This window comes from Xenopus tropicalis, chromosome 4 (genome assembly GCF_000004195.4).
Source record: "Xenopus tropicalis strain Nigerian chromosome 4, UCB_Xtro_10.0, whole genome shotgun sequence".
In the NCBI taxonomy this organism is placed as follows: Eukaryota; Metazoa; Chordata; class Amphibia; order Anura; family Pipidae; genus Xenopus; species Xenopus tropicalis.
The window spans coordinates 74720485-74737778 of NC_030680.2; the positions used below are offsets into that span (position 1 = coordinate 74720485).

A 17294-nucleotide genomic window follows, 5' to 3' on the forward strand; every position below is an offset into this window, starting at 1 on the left:
AAGCAAGAGCAGTTTCTGACCCCAGGAGAAGAAGCTGGAAGTACCCTTCCTTACAGGCATTGTTGCCTTAGTACAGGGCCAAAATACAGCCAAAGTATTCATCCTGAGGACTGAGGTATCTTTCCAGACTGCCCTCCATAATGGTATCATGCTGACCAGGTATGTTTACCCTGCCTCATCTCTTGCTGTCCTCAGAGTGTGTTACTGCTGTGTTCCTCGATGTGAGTATGATCTATGACTCAGTGAGCTAATTGTCTGGGACAAATAAATCAGTTACCGTTTGTTTCATCAACAAGAACCTTCTGGCGTCCATTATTTCCCAATTCACTTTTCACACAGCATCTGTGAGTTGTAGTTGCACTACACCTAGGATATTTCCACTTAGCGAAAGCCCATCTGAAGTGTAGAGTCCTATATACCCCATGCTCTAAAGCCATTCTAGCTGCCGTTGCCTGTTTTACAGCCAAATAGGGGCTACATGGGTACTAAATTCCTAGTGAAACGGGACCAGGGAATATGTATTGATCAATCCCCCCTCTTTTGTATGCTTATGTCAAAACTTACATTTTAGTAATTTGCCATTATTATTTTCATTTTTGGCAAAGGTACAACAAATCCTAACTTTCGCTCTTTTGCAAATATGCCCCATTCTCTCATTTTCCCTCAGGAAGATAGGGTTGCCAACTTTGCTGCGTAGGAACTCCGGGCAGGGAGGTGGAGCGTGACATAATTGGGGCCGGGCAGTGATGTCACAGGGCTATGATGCAGAAATCAGCCAATCACTGCAGCAATCTTGGGGAATCATGTCCGGTTTTCCAAACTGGGAAAACCGGGGAGGCTGTTTTAGCCAGACAACCCTACAGAAAACCAAGCTTTTTGGGTCAAAACCGGACAGGTTACACAACCCAAGATTCAGGGTAGAATTAACTATTATATTTGAATTACTATTGCCTAGTGCAGAGGGTATCCACACCAGACATTATATGGATGCAAATTTGATCCATGGTTAAAGAATAACAGCTGGAGCAAGTAATACCTTACTCATTTTAAATCTAGTTTTACATCACATAAAACTCAGCAGAAACAGGTAAGTTATAAACCTACACACATTTAGCAAAGAGCCTAGTCTCATTTGAGTAGGGACACTCCTCCTACACATGGGACTGATACAAACTAGGATTACCAGACTAAAGGAGTGGTTTCCCTGTGTTAGCCAATTTTGGAAGTTCCCAGAGTCATGTATCAAATGGAAAGCAGAAGTAAATAGGCACAGGAAGCAGGGAGGGAGGGGCCAGACAAAATCCTTCTTGCTGGAAGGAGGGAGGCTGAGAGCTTCAGTGGAGCGCTGCTGTGAGCAGGTCAGTACATTCACATTTGTAACTCTATGGTTTTAAGATGTTGTACCGTGTTAGCCATTGAAAAAATGCAGAAAATGTAAGGTTAGGTGGTACCTTTTATCGGCTAAGGTCAGGCCTGGGTGTTCCAAAAGCTTGCACTTTTTACTTACTCAGTTAGCCAATGAAAAGTAACCTTACATTTTCTGCATTTGTAGCTCTAGTTGCATACTTTTCACATACGTACCTATTTGGCGTTTTTCCCAGCTATGATGGCAATGTTTTAAAATAAGAGCTGTGTACAGTGTGTTAAAATCGCTGCAACCCCCTCCCTGTTTAAAGTTTTTCAGCATTTGCTATTAGGGATTTGCTACACAAGTAACTTTAAGCTGACTAAAAAACCTCCTATTGTTACTAATGGGGAAATGCCTGAGTTACTATTTGCAGCAATTAGCTAACAATAAGGGGCAGATTTACTAAGACACAAACGCTGAAATTTTCATCGCTTGCGAGACTTTTTTGACACCCGCGCAACTTTTTTGTACGCTTTTTCCCGCTGTTTACAATCGTTCGGTACGAAATTTCGGGACTTTTGGATCGCCAATACGATATTATCGTGACTAATGCGATTTTTTTCGTAAGCATTTTCTTGATATTTGCGATCTTCAGAAATTTTTGTATCCAATCCGAATGTATCCCATTCAGGATTCGAACTCGTGATTTCATGAATCTGCCCCTTAGTCTTTTGTGTGTAGTTATATCAGAACACCACACAGCTGGACATGTTGGCATGTATATCTGTTAGGTAATAAGGTTTCTAGATCATGTGTAAATTGATGTGCAGCCCATTAAGCATTTATGTGAAGTGTCCCTGTATGCAAAGTGTCCTTATTGATATGATAACTTATTTGCTCCTGCTTTTAGATCACTGGGGTTGTCATATTGCCTGTTTATGTATGGTTTAGGACCCGCACAGCCTGGTTTCTGGAATGGCTGCCAGGTCAAAACTGCCTGCAAGGTTTTCCAAATTAGGAATACCAGGCAGGGGTCACTGAGACTGATACAATGACTGGGCAATCGCTGATCGCCAAATCATAGCCCCATCCCTATGACATCACCGACCTGCTCCTTTCCCGTCCCCATGATGTCACTGGCCACCCCTCCCTGCCGCCTGTGACATCACCACCAGCCCCCTGCCTGGAGAAAAAAGGAGAGGTGGCAACCCTAGGTGGCATAGCCATATGATAAATTGCTGACAATATGTCCTGCTATAGCCCCCTCCAGGTTTATCACTGTTAGTGCAGTCAGACCCTCTCTGCAGCAAAATTAATCTCTTCTAGCAGATTTACAACACAGCACAGTAGATTTCTCCACAAAGAGAAGGCATTTATCATTCAGATGCAGCTTCTTTTTCTATTCCGGGTAGGTGGGTAAAATAGTTAGAAAATTACACTTTGGTTGTGTGCATCATCCTCAAGGGTCTAGTCTAGTCTGAAGGGACTAAAGCACAATGTGACATGCAGTATGTGGGGCACAGAGAAAATATTGGGCAGGGCTGTATTTTGATCCTGCTGTTGGGCAGTTACAGCATAAGCTTTTGGGGGAGAAGTTAGGACCCACTAGACTACACTGTGAGGGCTCACAGGAGGACTCGTACAGGTATCAGACCCATTATCCAGAAAGCTCCGAACTACGTGAAGGTCATCTACCATAGACTGCACATCCTGAAATAATTCAGATTCTAAAAAAAGATTTCCTTTTTCTCTGTAATAATAACACCATACCTCCCAACATTTGAAAAATGGAAAGAGGGACAAAAATTATTTTAACCACGCACATTTTTTGACCACAACCCACAACCCTAAATACCACTCCCACTTTACTAAATTTGGCAGGTTTGAACACATTTCTAGAGGTTTTGGGGTCTTGTTTTATGTGTTATTACAGTTTTGCAGGTGAAATTGCCCTTTAAGCTGCAAGTCTCAATTCCCCCAAGAGACCTGTTTAGCTTATAAGTTACAATTGTATCTAAGTGCAGGTGTAGCTTGTTAACTTTCTTGGCTCTCCGCCAAAAGCCCACTTATTTAATTAAGTCTAAGAAACAATGTTTCTAAGTGTAGGTGAAGCTTGTAAAGATTTCTGGGCTCTCAGCCAAAAGCTACTTATTTAATTAAGTTTGAGAAACATTGTATCTTTTTTAGCATTCAGTACAGAAGATCAAAGGGAAATGAGGGACTTTTCAGTAAGAATCCAGGACTGCGGGTTGAGCTGTTAAAAACGGGACTGTCCCATAAAAATCCAGACAGTTGGAAGTATGATTAACACAGAACCTTGTACTTGATCCCAAGTAAGATATAATTCATCCTTATTGGATGCAAAACAATCCTATTGGGTTTATTTAATATTTAAATGATTTTTTAGTGGATTTAAGTTATGGGGATAAAATTACAGAAAGGCCTCTTATCTAGAAAACCCTAGGTCCCGAGCATTCTGGATAATGGGTCCCATACCTGTAATTAATCCACTGAGTTGTACTGAAGTGGCACATTTTGACAGTGCAGTTTTTTTCATCTATAGCAGACTTGTCAAACAGATGTTTTGGGGCCACATGTGGCCCTCTCCTTCTTTGCTGACCACACCTTTTTATACTTGGTGTGGCAAATATATATTTTTTCAATTGGAAAATAAATAAACCTGTCTAAAATACAGGGGTTGTTAATAGGGTTGCCACCTGACCCCCCAACTACTGAGAGGTGCCCTTTAATAGATGTGCTCTCCTGGTCTGCTGTCAATGGATCTGGTGGCAAGTGTCCTAACTGGCTTCCCAAAAAATATCTGATGGCAGGATGGTTATGCAGATATGGCAGTATTTGACCCATGAGTCAAACACACAATATCAGCTGCAGTATAGCAATATAATAAGAGAATTATACTATGCATGCCATTGTTTTAATACTCTCTGATATAGACTGCTGGGCTGATTTCCTAATTTAGTTACCAAATTTCACCAGTGCAGTTACCCATAGCAATCAATCATGGACTAATCCATCATACCATCATGGACTAATTATAATATATTATAATTATTTGGTGCTGGGGATCTGAGATTGGTGCTCATTTAAAAAGTGAAAGCAAATCCATAAACTGCAACAAGAGCTATTATTTATGGCCATTATTCCTGCTATAACTGCATTCCGTTACATAACCGCAAAACATTTTTTAAAGAAACTAATTCCACTTTATAAAACCATATGTCACAGTACTGATAATACCAGAACAATATATATTTTATAAAATATGTGTACTGGAGATTATTTGGAGGGGTTGAACTGGATGGGCTATTGTATTTTTTTAAATCCAAATTAAGGGAGAAGAAAAGGCATCTAGTGGACCAGTGTCTTTTATTAGCCAGGTTCTCATGAGAAATGGTAGATTAAAATGTTTTTCTCAGGAAAAAACAAGCTTCTTAGACTCAGAAACGCATTCTTGTTTTATTTGGCAAGGAAATCCATAACCAACATAACATTTTTCATATATTTTTTGTATTTCTTCTGTGATTCTATAGCACTGAATATCTTATTTATAGCATGGAGATCCTGGGGAATGTGTTGGAGATAGCACAAACTATCTATAATCTGTGTGATCAGGCCAGTTCCAACAAAAGGCAATGTTCTCGTCTGAAGAAAAGAATTCAAATCTTGCTGATGGCTGCTGAAAAGCTCAAGAAACAGCCAGAGAAGTCCGGTGAGCTGAAGATTGTTCTGAGGGAGATGCAGCTCACTTTGAGGAATGCCAAATCCTGGGTTCTTAAATATTCCAATCAGGGGTGGTGGATGAAAATCATCAAAGCCAATGGCATAAAGGAAGAGTTTGATCTAATAAATGATCGCCTTAAGGATGCTGCTGATGATATTTCTGTAATGCTTGCTATGGAACATCGGGAACTTTTACTCAAATTTTTTGATGAAAACAAAAGGATGAGACAGAGCCAGAGAGACATTGAAGAGGACATGAGTGAACTAAAAGAACACCTAAATCGTATGTCTGAATATCCTGTAATGTATATTATTATACCCGACAAAAGGATAATAAGTAGTAATTTATGGGGCTATTTTAATGAGAACTTGTGAAGCATTGTTTTATCATTCAGTAAGTATAAAGGAAGCAGACCCTGCGGTCACAGACAGGGGGTCTGGACCACAGGGTCTGCTTACTCTATAGTTATAGTAATCCATTCTCCCCAGCCGCTCTCCTACCAGGAAGGATTGGCTGTGTAGGCCAGGCTCCTTCAAAAAAATTTTTGTTGGGGGTCCAGGTGCCATGTAGTTATGTCACTCTTATCACCCTTTTATAAATATACAGTGGCTTGCAAAAGTATTCGGCCCCCTTGAACTTTTCCACATTTTGTCACATTACAGCCACAAACATGAATCAATTTTATTGGAATTCCATGTGAAAGACCAATACAAAGTGCTGTACACGTGATAAGTGGAACGAAAATCATACATGATTCCAAACATTTTTTACAAATAAATAACTGCAAAGTGGGGTGTGCGTAATTATTCAGCCCCCTGAGTCAATACTTTGTAGAAGCACCTTTTGCTGCAATTACAGCTGCCAGTCTTTTAGGGTATGTCTCTACCAGCTTTGCACATCTAGAGACTGAAATCCTTGCCCATTCTTCTTTGCAAAACAGCTCCAGCTCAGTCAGATTAGATGGACAGCGTTTGTGAACAGCAGTTTTCAGATCTTGCCAGAGATTCTCAATTGGATTTAGATCTGGACTTTGACTGGGCCATTCTAACACAGGGATATGTTTTGTTTTAAACCATTCCATTGTTGCCCTGGCTTTATGTTTAGGGTCGTTGTCCTGCTGGAAGGTGAACCTCCGCCCCAGTCTCATGTCTTTTGCAGACTCCAAGAGGTTTTCTTCCAAGATTGCCCTGTATTTGGCTCCATCCATCTTCCCATCAACTCTGAGCAGCTTCCCTGTCCCTGCTGAAGAGAAGCACCCCCAAAGCATGATGCTGCCACCACCATATTTGACAGTGGGGATGGTGTGTTCAGAGTGATGTGCAGTGTTAGTTTTCCGCCACACATAGCGTTTTGTATTTTGGCCAAAAAGTTCCATTTTGGTCTCATCTGACCAGAGCACCTTCTTCCACATGTTTGCTGTGTCCCCCACATGGCTTGTGGCAAACTGCAAACGGGACTTCTTATGGTTTTCTGTTAACAATGGCTTTCTTCTTGCTACTCTTCCATAAAGGCCAACTTTGTGCAGTGCACGACTAATAGTTGTCCTATGGACAGATTCCCCCACCTGATCTGTAGATCTCTGCAGCTCGTTCAGAGTCACCATGGGCCTCTTGGCTGCATTTCTGATCAGCGCTCTCCTTGTTCGGCCTGTGAGTTTAGGTGGACGGCCTTATCTTGGTAGGTTTACAGTTGTGCCATACTCCTCCCATTTCTGAATGATCGCTTGAACAGTGCTGAATAATTACGCACACCCCACTTTGCAGTTATTTATTTGTAAAAAATGTTTGGAATCATGTATGATTTTCGTTCCACTTCTCACGTGTACACCACTTTGTATTGGTCTTTCACGTGGAATTCCAATAAAATTGATTCATGTTTGTGGCTGTAATGTGACAAAATGTGGAAAAGTTCAAGGGGGCCGAATACTTTTGCAAGCCACTGTATATAATGTAACTGAACAGTTTTGCAACTGTAACGTATCAATTTTCCATCTGGTGTTAAAATACGGTCTAAGGGCACTCTGGCCAGTACCAGGTCATATCTATGCATCTCACTTCAACAGTTTCTTTTTCCTGCCTTCTTCATCCCTTTTGCCCTGTTTACTATTTTAAAGCTAATAGTACCTGTTGAGGCCAAACTTTCAAGGCTTGTCCTATGTCATTTTTTTTAACAATTGGTATTGATTCCGAGAAAAAAAGTTTAAAAAAATATATTTTTTACTGTTCTGAGCATTGTTGGCCTTATAGGGCACGAGTGGACATTATATCTGTTACATTAATTTATGAAGGGAGAAATGACAACTGTCCCTTAATATCCTAGTGTATTAATGACTTACATAAGAAAAAAAGCGGCTTTTAAATTAATATTTTCAGCATTCTCCAAGCAGTAGTGCAGCAATTTCTGGTGGGTGTATAGAGCCCTTATATACAGGCCCAGGGACATCTACCATAAATCATTTCAGTTCAACAAGTTTCCACTCTTGGGCTGATTATGAGAGTTGCAGCTTCACAAGAGCTGAAGGGACCCAGGTTGGAATCCTGGTTATCCATGACTGTGCAATGGGATAGCTATTAAACTTTCCAATTGGTTGCTCTCTCTGACTGTACACTTTGGCTCACTCAGGTGGTGTTAAGAGTCTGACTAAGGACATCAGCCATGTGAAGGTAGCAGTGGAAGATTCAAATGCTGGAGTAAAGAACATACTCAGTCAAGTTGAAGAAATAAAGTCCTTGCGTTAGTATTTTTATAATTCTGCCCTTCTACTCTGTGCCATGTATTGTAAACATCCCAATAAGCTGCATTTGGCTTTGGTATTTCCCCTAGAGCTTCAGATTTAGGTTGGACCAATTGTAGGCTCTCATCAGATCTTAATGTATATTACTTTATAATTCTTTTGCAAAAGTCAGTTTCATTATTTTAGTTTACTGAGCCAGTTAGACCTTCTTGAATAGTTACCCCTTAACGCAGCAGTTACATTAAAACTGCTAACATTTGATGGAGAGTTTCTTATAATTTAAACATACACAATGTTTTTATAGTATCTTCAGGAACAAGAACTCCAAGGCTCTGCACAGAGATAAAATCTGAGGATCTGATATGGGGAGCCCTTGTAATGGAGAGGCCTAATTTTGATCTGTATAAAGGACAGTACTATAGGAGCCCAGTGGCTATAAAGGTCTTGAAGGGACAGCCAACGGAAAATGATGAGTAAGTTACCTTCTACATATGAAGTATTTAATCCCCAGATCCCGCTGATCTATTCCAAGGATATCAAGCTTTTTATGGTGACACACAATATAATATAATACATGCATTCAGCCAATAATTATTATTACATCTACCCAATTTACACAGTCTTCATAGAAACTGTAGCATGATTTTAAAACAGACAGGCAAGAGCGGCTGTAGTAATTCTTTAGTAATGTCTCCTGTCTGGAACCGTAATTCTATATTGTTTACCAGATAGATTATCTGGCATGAGGTACACAGCACGATCAGAACCCCAGGCAGAAGTGATCTGTGGATGAGCACTAAGGAACGCCCAACTGCGGCAATAGGCTGATCACTGCCTTATTCACTTATAGTTCTTTCTGGATTTCCTCATTTGGAAATCCAGGCAGGCATTGGAGCCCTAATGTTAGTGTTGTCCCATTATGTAGTGGGCATGTTATGTAGCATGCTATATATTTAGGTTGCAAGCAAAATATTTGTTCCATATTACTGATCTGTTTTTGTTCCTTTGTTTTTCTTCAAGAAAAATAAGGGAAATATTTAATTCAGAGGTAAAGACAATGAAAAAATATGAATGTGTGAACATTCTACGTATATTCGGCATATGTATCGACAAAGCAAGTAAGTGCAGATCAGTTTTATTTGTATGACTTGTACCTTAGCCTATTTCTACATTTTCCTAATTTATCCCAGCATCTTTGGTGGTAACAATTTTATCTTTTTCCCTTCCCTTTGTATTAGAGAGTGAGCCCTGCTACTATATGGTGACTGAGTTCTGTGAAAAGGGGACTCTCGGAGAACTACTGAGCAGAGAGAAGAACCTCTCCTGGAATCAGCGTATTCACATGACGCTGGATGCTGCAAGGGCATTGTATAGGTGTGTGCTGGTTTTAGAAAATTAAGAGCCAGTAATGTTAAGCTATTTTTTTTTCTTTTTTTAAAAAAAAGTGTACCCCAGAATATAAGGAATCTAACCAAAGTGGAATATATATATCAGTAAATATTGCCCTCGCATATCTTTTCCCTTGAGCCACCATTTTGTGATGGTCTGTGTGCTCACCTGACATGAAATAATACAGCTCTAAGTGTAATAGAAAAAAGTGTGGAAGTAAAAGACACAGCTGGCTGATGTAACCTAGCATGTATGTATGCCCTTGGTTTCTTTGTGTGCCCTGTGAAATATATGGTTCCAGGGGGTGTCGCTTAAGTATTTAAAAAGGCTAAAAAAGTATATTTGTATAAAAATGGTTTATTAAGATGAAGCAGGGTTTTACATATGAGCTGTTTTATGCCATATATTTTTATAGAGACCTACATTATTCGTGGGATATAGTTTTCCTTTAACTTGAAATGACATTCAGAGTATAAAATGTACTTGTGCAATAGGGCTCCGTTTATCATGCTATTGGCTCAGATATGCTAGACCAGGGGAGGCCAGACTTTTTCCATCGGCGATTGACCGATGACTCCTCCCCAAGACGCAGCGTACATACGCATTCATGGCGCACTTCCGCATCCCGGCTTTGTCGCGGCCCACCAGAAATCCACGGGGGATCGACTGGTGGACCACGATCGATGTCTTGGCCACCCCTGTGCTAGACAATGCATACCTCCCAACTGTCGTTTTTTGCGGGACAGTCCTGATTTTGTCAAAAAAGTCACCACACTCCGCACGGCATTCCTTTTTGTTACTCTTTACATATCTCAAATGTTGGGAAGTATGGACAGTGTACACCTTGCCTTTTTTTTTTAATTATCTGATCTATGTACTGAGTTGGTGACCTCGTACATGGTCTGTTCCAGAAATGGCGAAAAATTTGTGAAAAGCATTTGTCGCCCACAGGTTTTTTTTGTCACCCGCGTCTATTTTTTTTGTCACCCGCGTCTATTTTTTCGCCGCCCGCACTTTTTGACATGACCGCGCCTTTTTTTTACGCAACCGCGGCAAATTTGATGCGCGACAAAAAACAATTTCCATGTGGCGAATTTTCACAGAAGTTTCGTGAAACAATTCGCCAATGGCGAAATGTGGAAATTCGCTGTGAATCCATGCCTGGCAAAAAAAATCGCTCATCACTAGTGTTTATAAACTAGCGTTTTTTTCCCCAACCATCTATTCTGCTGTCTTCTGAATGAGATTCAAGCACAAGCATGCAGTTCTGAACACACAGGCAAAAAATTATGAAATCACTGTTGTGTTTAAGTGCACTCTAACCTGTGCCTCAAATGCACAAAAAAATGCCCACGTGTAAGAACCCTTAAGGTAGCAGACTGCTTGTCCTGAAGATGGTCAGCTGGCAGTTCAGAGGAATTTAATATCCTTCATAGAGCTGCTGAAAACATGGGCAGTAGCAGAGTGGCACCTTGAGTGCATTATAAACATTGCAGCTATACAGTACAACTCTCTAACATTCAGGGTGAGATAACCTACCAAGGTTCCTTGGTATCAGATTCTGGCACAGAGGGTTGTAGTTCCACACAAGTGTTTGTTGCTGATAACTTTTATATAGAAGCATATCAGAACTGTTATTCACTTTCACAAGTTTTCCACTTGCAGGAACATGCTGCTTCAGAGAGAAATCACAAACACTCTCACAAGAAACTATAGTTCTGGAACCAACCCAGAATCCATAAGCAATCACTTACACGATACACAGGAAATGGCATTCTAAAATGTAGTAGATGAATTCTGGAAAATGTAGTACTCTATTCTATGTATAACATAACTAACAGAATTCTGTTATAAATATTCAAGAAACATAAATGTAATTTACTATATAGGTAATGTGCAAAGCCATGACTACTGCCCTGAGGTGGCCTATAATATGTTCTGGCCCTGCTCCTACCCCCTATGCTTACCTTTTTGTGCTGCTGCAGGAGCAAGGAGTTGTTTTGCTAGTGCTATTACATAATAACATAGGTTGAAAAAAGTGAAACCAGTATAACTGGTAGTTGATCCAGAGGATGAAAAAAAAAAAGTCTGTAGCCTCAGAGGGGGGGTCTTCCTGACTCCAAGACGGTAATAAAACCAGTCCCTGGATTACACAGCTTTTTTGGTACCTGGATCAGTCTGTGTGCTAAATGACCTTATCCACTGCTTCCACCCATTTGAAGCTTAATTAAAATCCCTAGATTGTACTAAGAGCTATTTTCAGTAGAAAATGTTAAAAAGTTTCCGTTTTAAAAAGGCATCTAACCCTTTCTTGAAGGTATCTAATGTATCTGTCCGTACAACTGATTTAGGGAGTAGGGACCCCAAAGGTCCTTCTACATTATGGCTTTGCCTAAAGCAGTCCCATTAAGAGTATGTGATTTTTATTTTTTTTTTTACATCCCAGGTGCACGACCTTACATTTATCAACACTAATTTATCAATAGTGAATCTCAGTCTCTGTTATAAGAATGGAAAGCCTAAACAGAAAAATCATGTGCAGGAAGAGGGAGATTGTTTTTTTTTTTCCACCTTGTACTTGTCCAGCCTGTAGGACTAAACTATGACTCTATACTTACAGGGGTATTTTTGACAGAATGGAGCTAGTTTTTAAAGTTTATTGTTCAGCTTTAGGCTAAAGGGCACCAGTCACCAGATAGCTGCTGAAGTACCAAACTGCTGAACAAAAATCTGTTTATTGATGTTGTGCACTAGTTATTTGTTTTAATTAAACAAACAGAATACATTTAAAACATCTTGCCTATAACATACATTGCTTCTTATTTTTACCCAGGTTACATCATACAGAGACAAAACCTATGCTTCATGGAAGCCTGAGTAGTTCTAAGTTCTTGGTAGATGGTACTTATTGCCTTAAGGTACTGGATATTTGTTTCTTCTTATGTTTCATAATACACTTGCACGTAATAAATGCAAAAAGTACCCTTTTGAACACTTCACCACCATTTATAGAGTGGATAGATTCAAAGGTCATGAGAGTGAGAGATGTTTGTACTGTATTTTCTCTGCCTCCTGACAAAAGTGCCTGTGGGGGACTGAAACCTTGAGGTCTGTAATGTTCCTTTTTCACATTTTATAATAATAATAATTTACCTTTTGTTCAAATAATTTAAATCCTGTGAGAGCTGACACTTTTTTGTTTTATTGTACTATATTTGCTCTTGCACCTAGGTATAATCATTGTTAGTGGTGTGCACCAAATTGCTGTCTACACCATTTATAAAATGATATATGTTACCGCAATATCGCAGCACAAAATGTACAGTACATATTATGGGCCTATTAACTGCCAATGAGACAAACTTTCATAACCAAACCAAAAGCTTACCAAGGCCTGAAGTGACAGGAATAGAGAAATTGCTGAAATAAGAACAACTGCTGTTCTTTTTTTTTTAACTCATACTGATATTATTACAGTCTTATATAGGAATTCTCTTTGGATTTGCTTGAACCTAAAAACCTTTAATAGGTGGAGTATCAATTTGCAAAACATTCCCATATCATATAGAAGGCTGGTGTGATACCACATTCACAGAGCTTTAATTGTAAACAGTACTTTCAAGTGAGAAACAATCATGCAGTTTAATTTGCCAAGAATAATACATGCCCTATCCCTAGCTTTCAACGAACTGTTGTATATCACAACTGAAGTAAATGAAATCATTACATTGCTTATATAAATGGGTTTTTTTTTCCCCTCAGCTATCTGGATTTGAGCTATCAAAGACAGAATCCTCCATGAGAAGACAACCTAAGGCTGTGAAGCAAAAGCAAGGCACAGACTGGCTGTACATTGCACCTGAAACAATGCAGAATATCAACGCTTATGATAAACAAAGTGAAATTTACAGGTCAGTGGCTACAGAAACCATAATGTACTTGAAACTCTTCCATGTGAGAGATATTAATATTTGGCAGCATTTTATGAGCCTGACTGATGTTAATAGGAAGTTACTGGCTGCAAATAGCTAGGGCAGTGGTGGGCAAACTTATTAGTCTACTGAGCCAAATATCAACAAAACAGCGATTGAAATTTCTTTTGAAAGCCAAATTTTTTAAACTTAAAATATATAGGAAGGTACATTGATTCAGAAGATTCACCTGTGAGGGATTTGCGGAAGTTACTGTTGCTCAAGAGACTGCAGACTGCCACTGGCTCACGTGCATGAAACGAGCGAGCCTCTCCTGCACTGTGTATCCCGCCCCCCGCCTGCGCTGTGTCTCCCGTAGCCCAAAGACCACCTCCTCCTGCCGATTTTTGCTACGGGCAACAAAAATGCGATCACACTGTACGTGCGAGCCCGCACCTGGAAGAGCCAAATTCAAGAGACTAAAGAGCCACTTGTGTCTCCCGAGCCGCAGTTTGCCCACCACTGAGCTAGGGGATTGAACCACAATCATTTCCTAGAAGTAGGTAATCAAATATGATATATGTAGTTTAACATTGGCAGGGCCTTCTTCCACTTTCCCTGTATGAATGGTGTAGGGAAATGTTAAGTCTAGGAAGATAATCTGGACATTCTGGAACAATGAGGTTGCTAGCAGATAGGGTTACAGTACAACTAAACAAGTAACAAAACACAAGTAACACAAGTCTTTTAAAATAAGGTCTGATTTTTGAGCACAAATCAGAGAGTACTGCATTGTTCCTTGTTAATAACGTTGCTGATAGTGTGCTACCTGTGTCTGAAGCCTAAATATAAGTTACAGAGGCCTTCAATTAACTTTTAGTATGATGTAGACTGTAGAGAGTGCTATTCTAAGACATTTTGCAATGATTTTTGTTCAGCTGCACTGTAATTTAGGCAGCTATCTGGTTTCTACGGTCCAAATTAACCTAGCAACCAGGCAGGGTTTGACAGACAGGAATATGAATAGAGCAGGCCCTAAACAGAAAGATATGTAATAAAAAGTAACAATAAAACTGTTGCCTCACAGAGCAATAGGAAGCAAAGAGGAAGCAAATAGTTCAAAAACTACAAAAAAAAAGTGAAGACCAGTTGAAAAGTTGCTAGGAATATGCCATTCTATAACATACTACTAAACATCCATCTCTTTAACACTGAACATTGTGAGATTGTATTAATGTATCTTTTATATTTTACCTCTCAGTTTGTCAGACTACATTCCCTTCACATTCCTTGCACTTGTCTGGTTAAATAACACCAGAATTGCTTACATATTTTTTACTCTGCAAGATATTGTACTGCACTGCACAAAAAACCTTAGACCTTAGGCCTACTCTCCCCTTCTCTGTTCACTCGCTTACTTTTGTGTCTCTTAATTACTTCTTTTTACATACTTTTATCTATCCTTTCCTCCATTTCTTCTGTTTTTTCTAATATAGAATTGAGTAATGGCCATGGTATAGGCATACAAGGCAAATGGTTGGATGAGCAAGAGGGCCCACTGACACCTGGGACCACCAGGAGTTTCCATGGTATCCTGGTTGGCCAGTCCGTCCGACACTGATTATTTTTATTGTGACATTTCTTACTGTATAATGCAATGGTAACAAGAATCTCTTGAATTTGTCTGTTCCCCTTTTAGCCTGGGAGTTGTGTTTTATGAAATTGCAAGTGGCAGGATTCCATTACAGGGTAAGGGCTGCTTTTTGCAGTTTTGTGTTGTGATCTCACAACTGTCATTTTTCTTTAGGGGAACATTATTCCTTAACGTTTAAAAGTATCTGATATCAGAGAGAGTTGATCAGTGGTATTACATGACAGAGCCTTAGATGCATGGCATAACCTCGCTAAGCAGCAGAAGGGGCTGGGGAGGGGGAACCATATAGATTTCCCGTGACCGGCCAGGCCCCACCATGGTTAGAGGGTCTGCTGTATGGTAGTTACGCCACTAAATTTGAGGGTACCAATATTATTGTCCTACAGAAACAGGCCCGGATTTGTGGCAAGGTCACAAAGGTCCGGGCCTAGGGCATTCCACCCAGCTGCATTAGTTTTTTTTCCCAGAGTGCTGTGGAAATAGGCAAGCAGGTTTGTTTAAATTTCCTGTGTGCCAGTTCTTCAGTGCTCCAGGACCTGATGAGGAGTGCGACTGAGGCACAGGTACAGTATGCTCAGGCGACACTGGTGAGGAGGAAAGGAGCAACTGCACATATGTATGTACAAGGGGGTGGGGCTTAAATTGTCTGGCCTAGGGGCGCATTCATTTTAAGTCTGGCACTGTATAGAAATTGAAACGCTGATCTTATTGTGTTGTACTATACCAGTACTATTAGAACATTAATTATTAGGCTTTATATTAATACTTGGCTTAATTCTTAATTGTTTTTTCTGCCCTTTGTAAATATCCAACATATTATATATACAGATCTTTCTGGTGCTGATACAAACCCAACCGACATGTACCAAAATCTGTGTAAAGATATGAAGGAGGGCCTCCCTGCTGACTGCCCACTTGTCCTGTCTGAACTCATTGTAAAATGCACAGGAACCAATCCCACCGAACGTCCCTCAGCTGGAGGTATGGAGGTTTATGTGATACAAATGTTTTGTACCCATTATAAGCCTAATGACACACCACTTTACGAAGGGTTTTAGTGAAATAGTCGTCTTATTATTATTATTATAGTAGAATAAGGGCTTGATTTATAATTGTTCGAACTCCAACCTCAAGCACTTAGTTTCTGAACTCTGAGTGGAGTCTATGGGTGATGGCCTTCCTGTAATTCGGAGCATTCTGGATAATGGGTTTCCAAATAATGGATACTATACCTTCACTGCTTGTGTGTCTTTGACAGTTATCAGGAGAACACCTTAGCTCAATGTTTCTAATGTTCATTTGAGTAAAGGAGGCTGGGGTGAGGTCTGTTCTATGTACACTTTGTAGTGAGCATTTTTTTTTGTTTATTTTCTGCAGTTATTGTGGATTTACTCATGGACTATTTGAACCAGCAAGAGACCAGCGAGACTGTTGCACTGGTCAGCAATATGGGTCTCACTAAAAAACACTAATCTAAAGGACTGTTAATAGATGTAAAAAAGTTGCTGTGATTCAAGCTTTCTGGAATAAAAGCTAGTGGCTCAGCACGATAAGAGAAGTCAGAAGGTTTGAAGAATGAAAATCTTCAACTGAAAAAGACAAATCTGTGTACAAGAACATTATTTTTTTAAAGACTTTTATAAAAACAATAAGAATTCTATTGAGAAAAAAACTAACCAAGAATCCAGCAATGACCCAGAAACGTTGCTAGGCTCTGGAATACTGGTGCATAACATTCCTCACTAACAAGAGCCAATGTGAATAGAGGCTGGTTCCTCTGGAGGAAATTGTGAAAAGAGCATCACTAACAGACATGCAGGATCATTATACATTTCTAAACTGAAGATGAATGGAAATACATACCTAAGATTATATTAATATTCATATTAGTTTAACTTTGTACTCTCATCTATGTGTGTGTATGGCATGGATTGTTGTGCATTGCAAGGTGCAATATAATAAAATTTGTTAAAAAAAAAAAAAAAAAGCTTCCAAAATTAAGTTTTATTGACTATAGAGATCATGCTGATGCCAATATATTTTGTTAAAAGGTAAAAGGTTTTTTGATAACATAATTTTGTCCATGCATTTTACCTAGTTTATGGTTTTTTATCACTACATTACAGTAGATAATCATTCTAAGAGCTGAGTAAAACTAGGTGGCAACTCATGGGCACTGATGGGGAAAAATTACAGTGTAACTGGGGGCAGCACCCAATGTTTTATACATCTGATGAGCAATTTGAGTCAGAGGAAATACATTCAGAAACTGGAGCTGATCTGAGACACATTTTTTAGGGTAGAAAGTTGAAGAGGGAACATTTACCTAACTAAACCAACAAAAATTTCTTCTCATTACCAATATCTCAATGACACTAAATAGCACCAACGGCTTTTCAGACAATGCTGTGGATAACAAATTTTGGAAGATTTTGAAAAACAAAATGGGAAATAAGGAAGTTTCCTGACATTTGCCAACAATTTAAGTACCAAGATTTACAGGTATGGGACCTATT

General features: G+C 39.6%; 1 protein-coding gene across 2 annotated transcripts; it reads left to right on the top strand.

Annotated features, from left to right (window-relative positions):
- Positions 1–864: 864 nt before the first annotated feature.
- On the top strand, positions 865–16761 carry mlkl (mixed lineage kinase domain-like). 2 transcript variants are annotated; one of them, XM_004914056.4, is made up of 11 exons: positions 865–1358; positions 4921–5372; positions 7713–7823; positions 8129–8297; positions 8845–8942; positions 9063–9198; positions 12047–12131; positions 12976–13124; positions 14824–14873; positions 15607–15759; positions 16156–16761. In XM_004914056.4, the coding sequence occupies exons 2-11, from the start codon at positions 4922–4924 to the stop codon at positions 16248–16250; spliced, it is 1497 nt and encodes a 498-aa protein (XP_004914113.2). In that variant the 5' UTR covers positions 865–1358; position 4921; the 3' UTR covers positions 16251–16761. The 2 variants fall into 2 exon arrangements, with proteins under 2 accessions (XP_004914113.2, XP_002931711.2); XM_002931665.5 differs by having other exon boundaries at positions 866–1358; positions 4900–5372.
- The last annotated feature ends 533 nt before the right edge of the window (positions 16762–17294 follow it).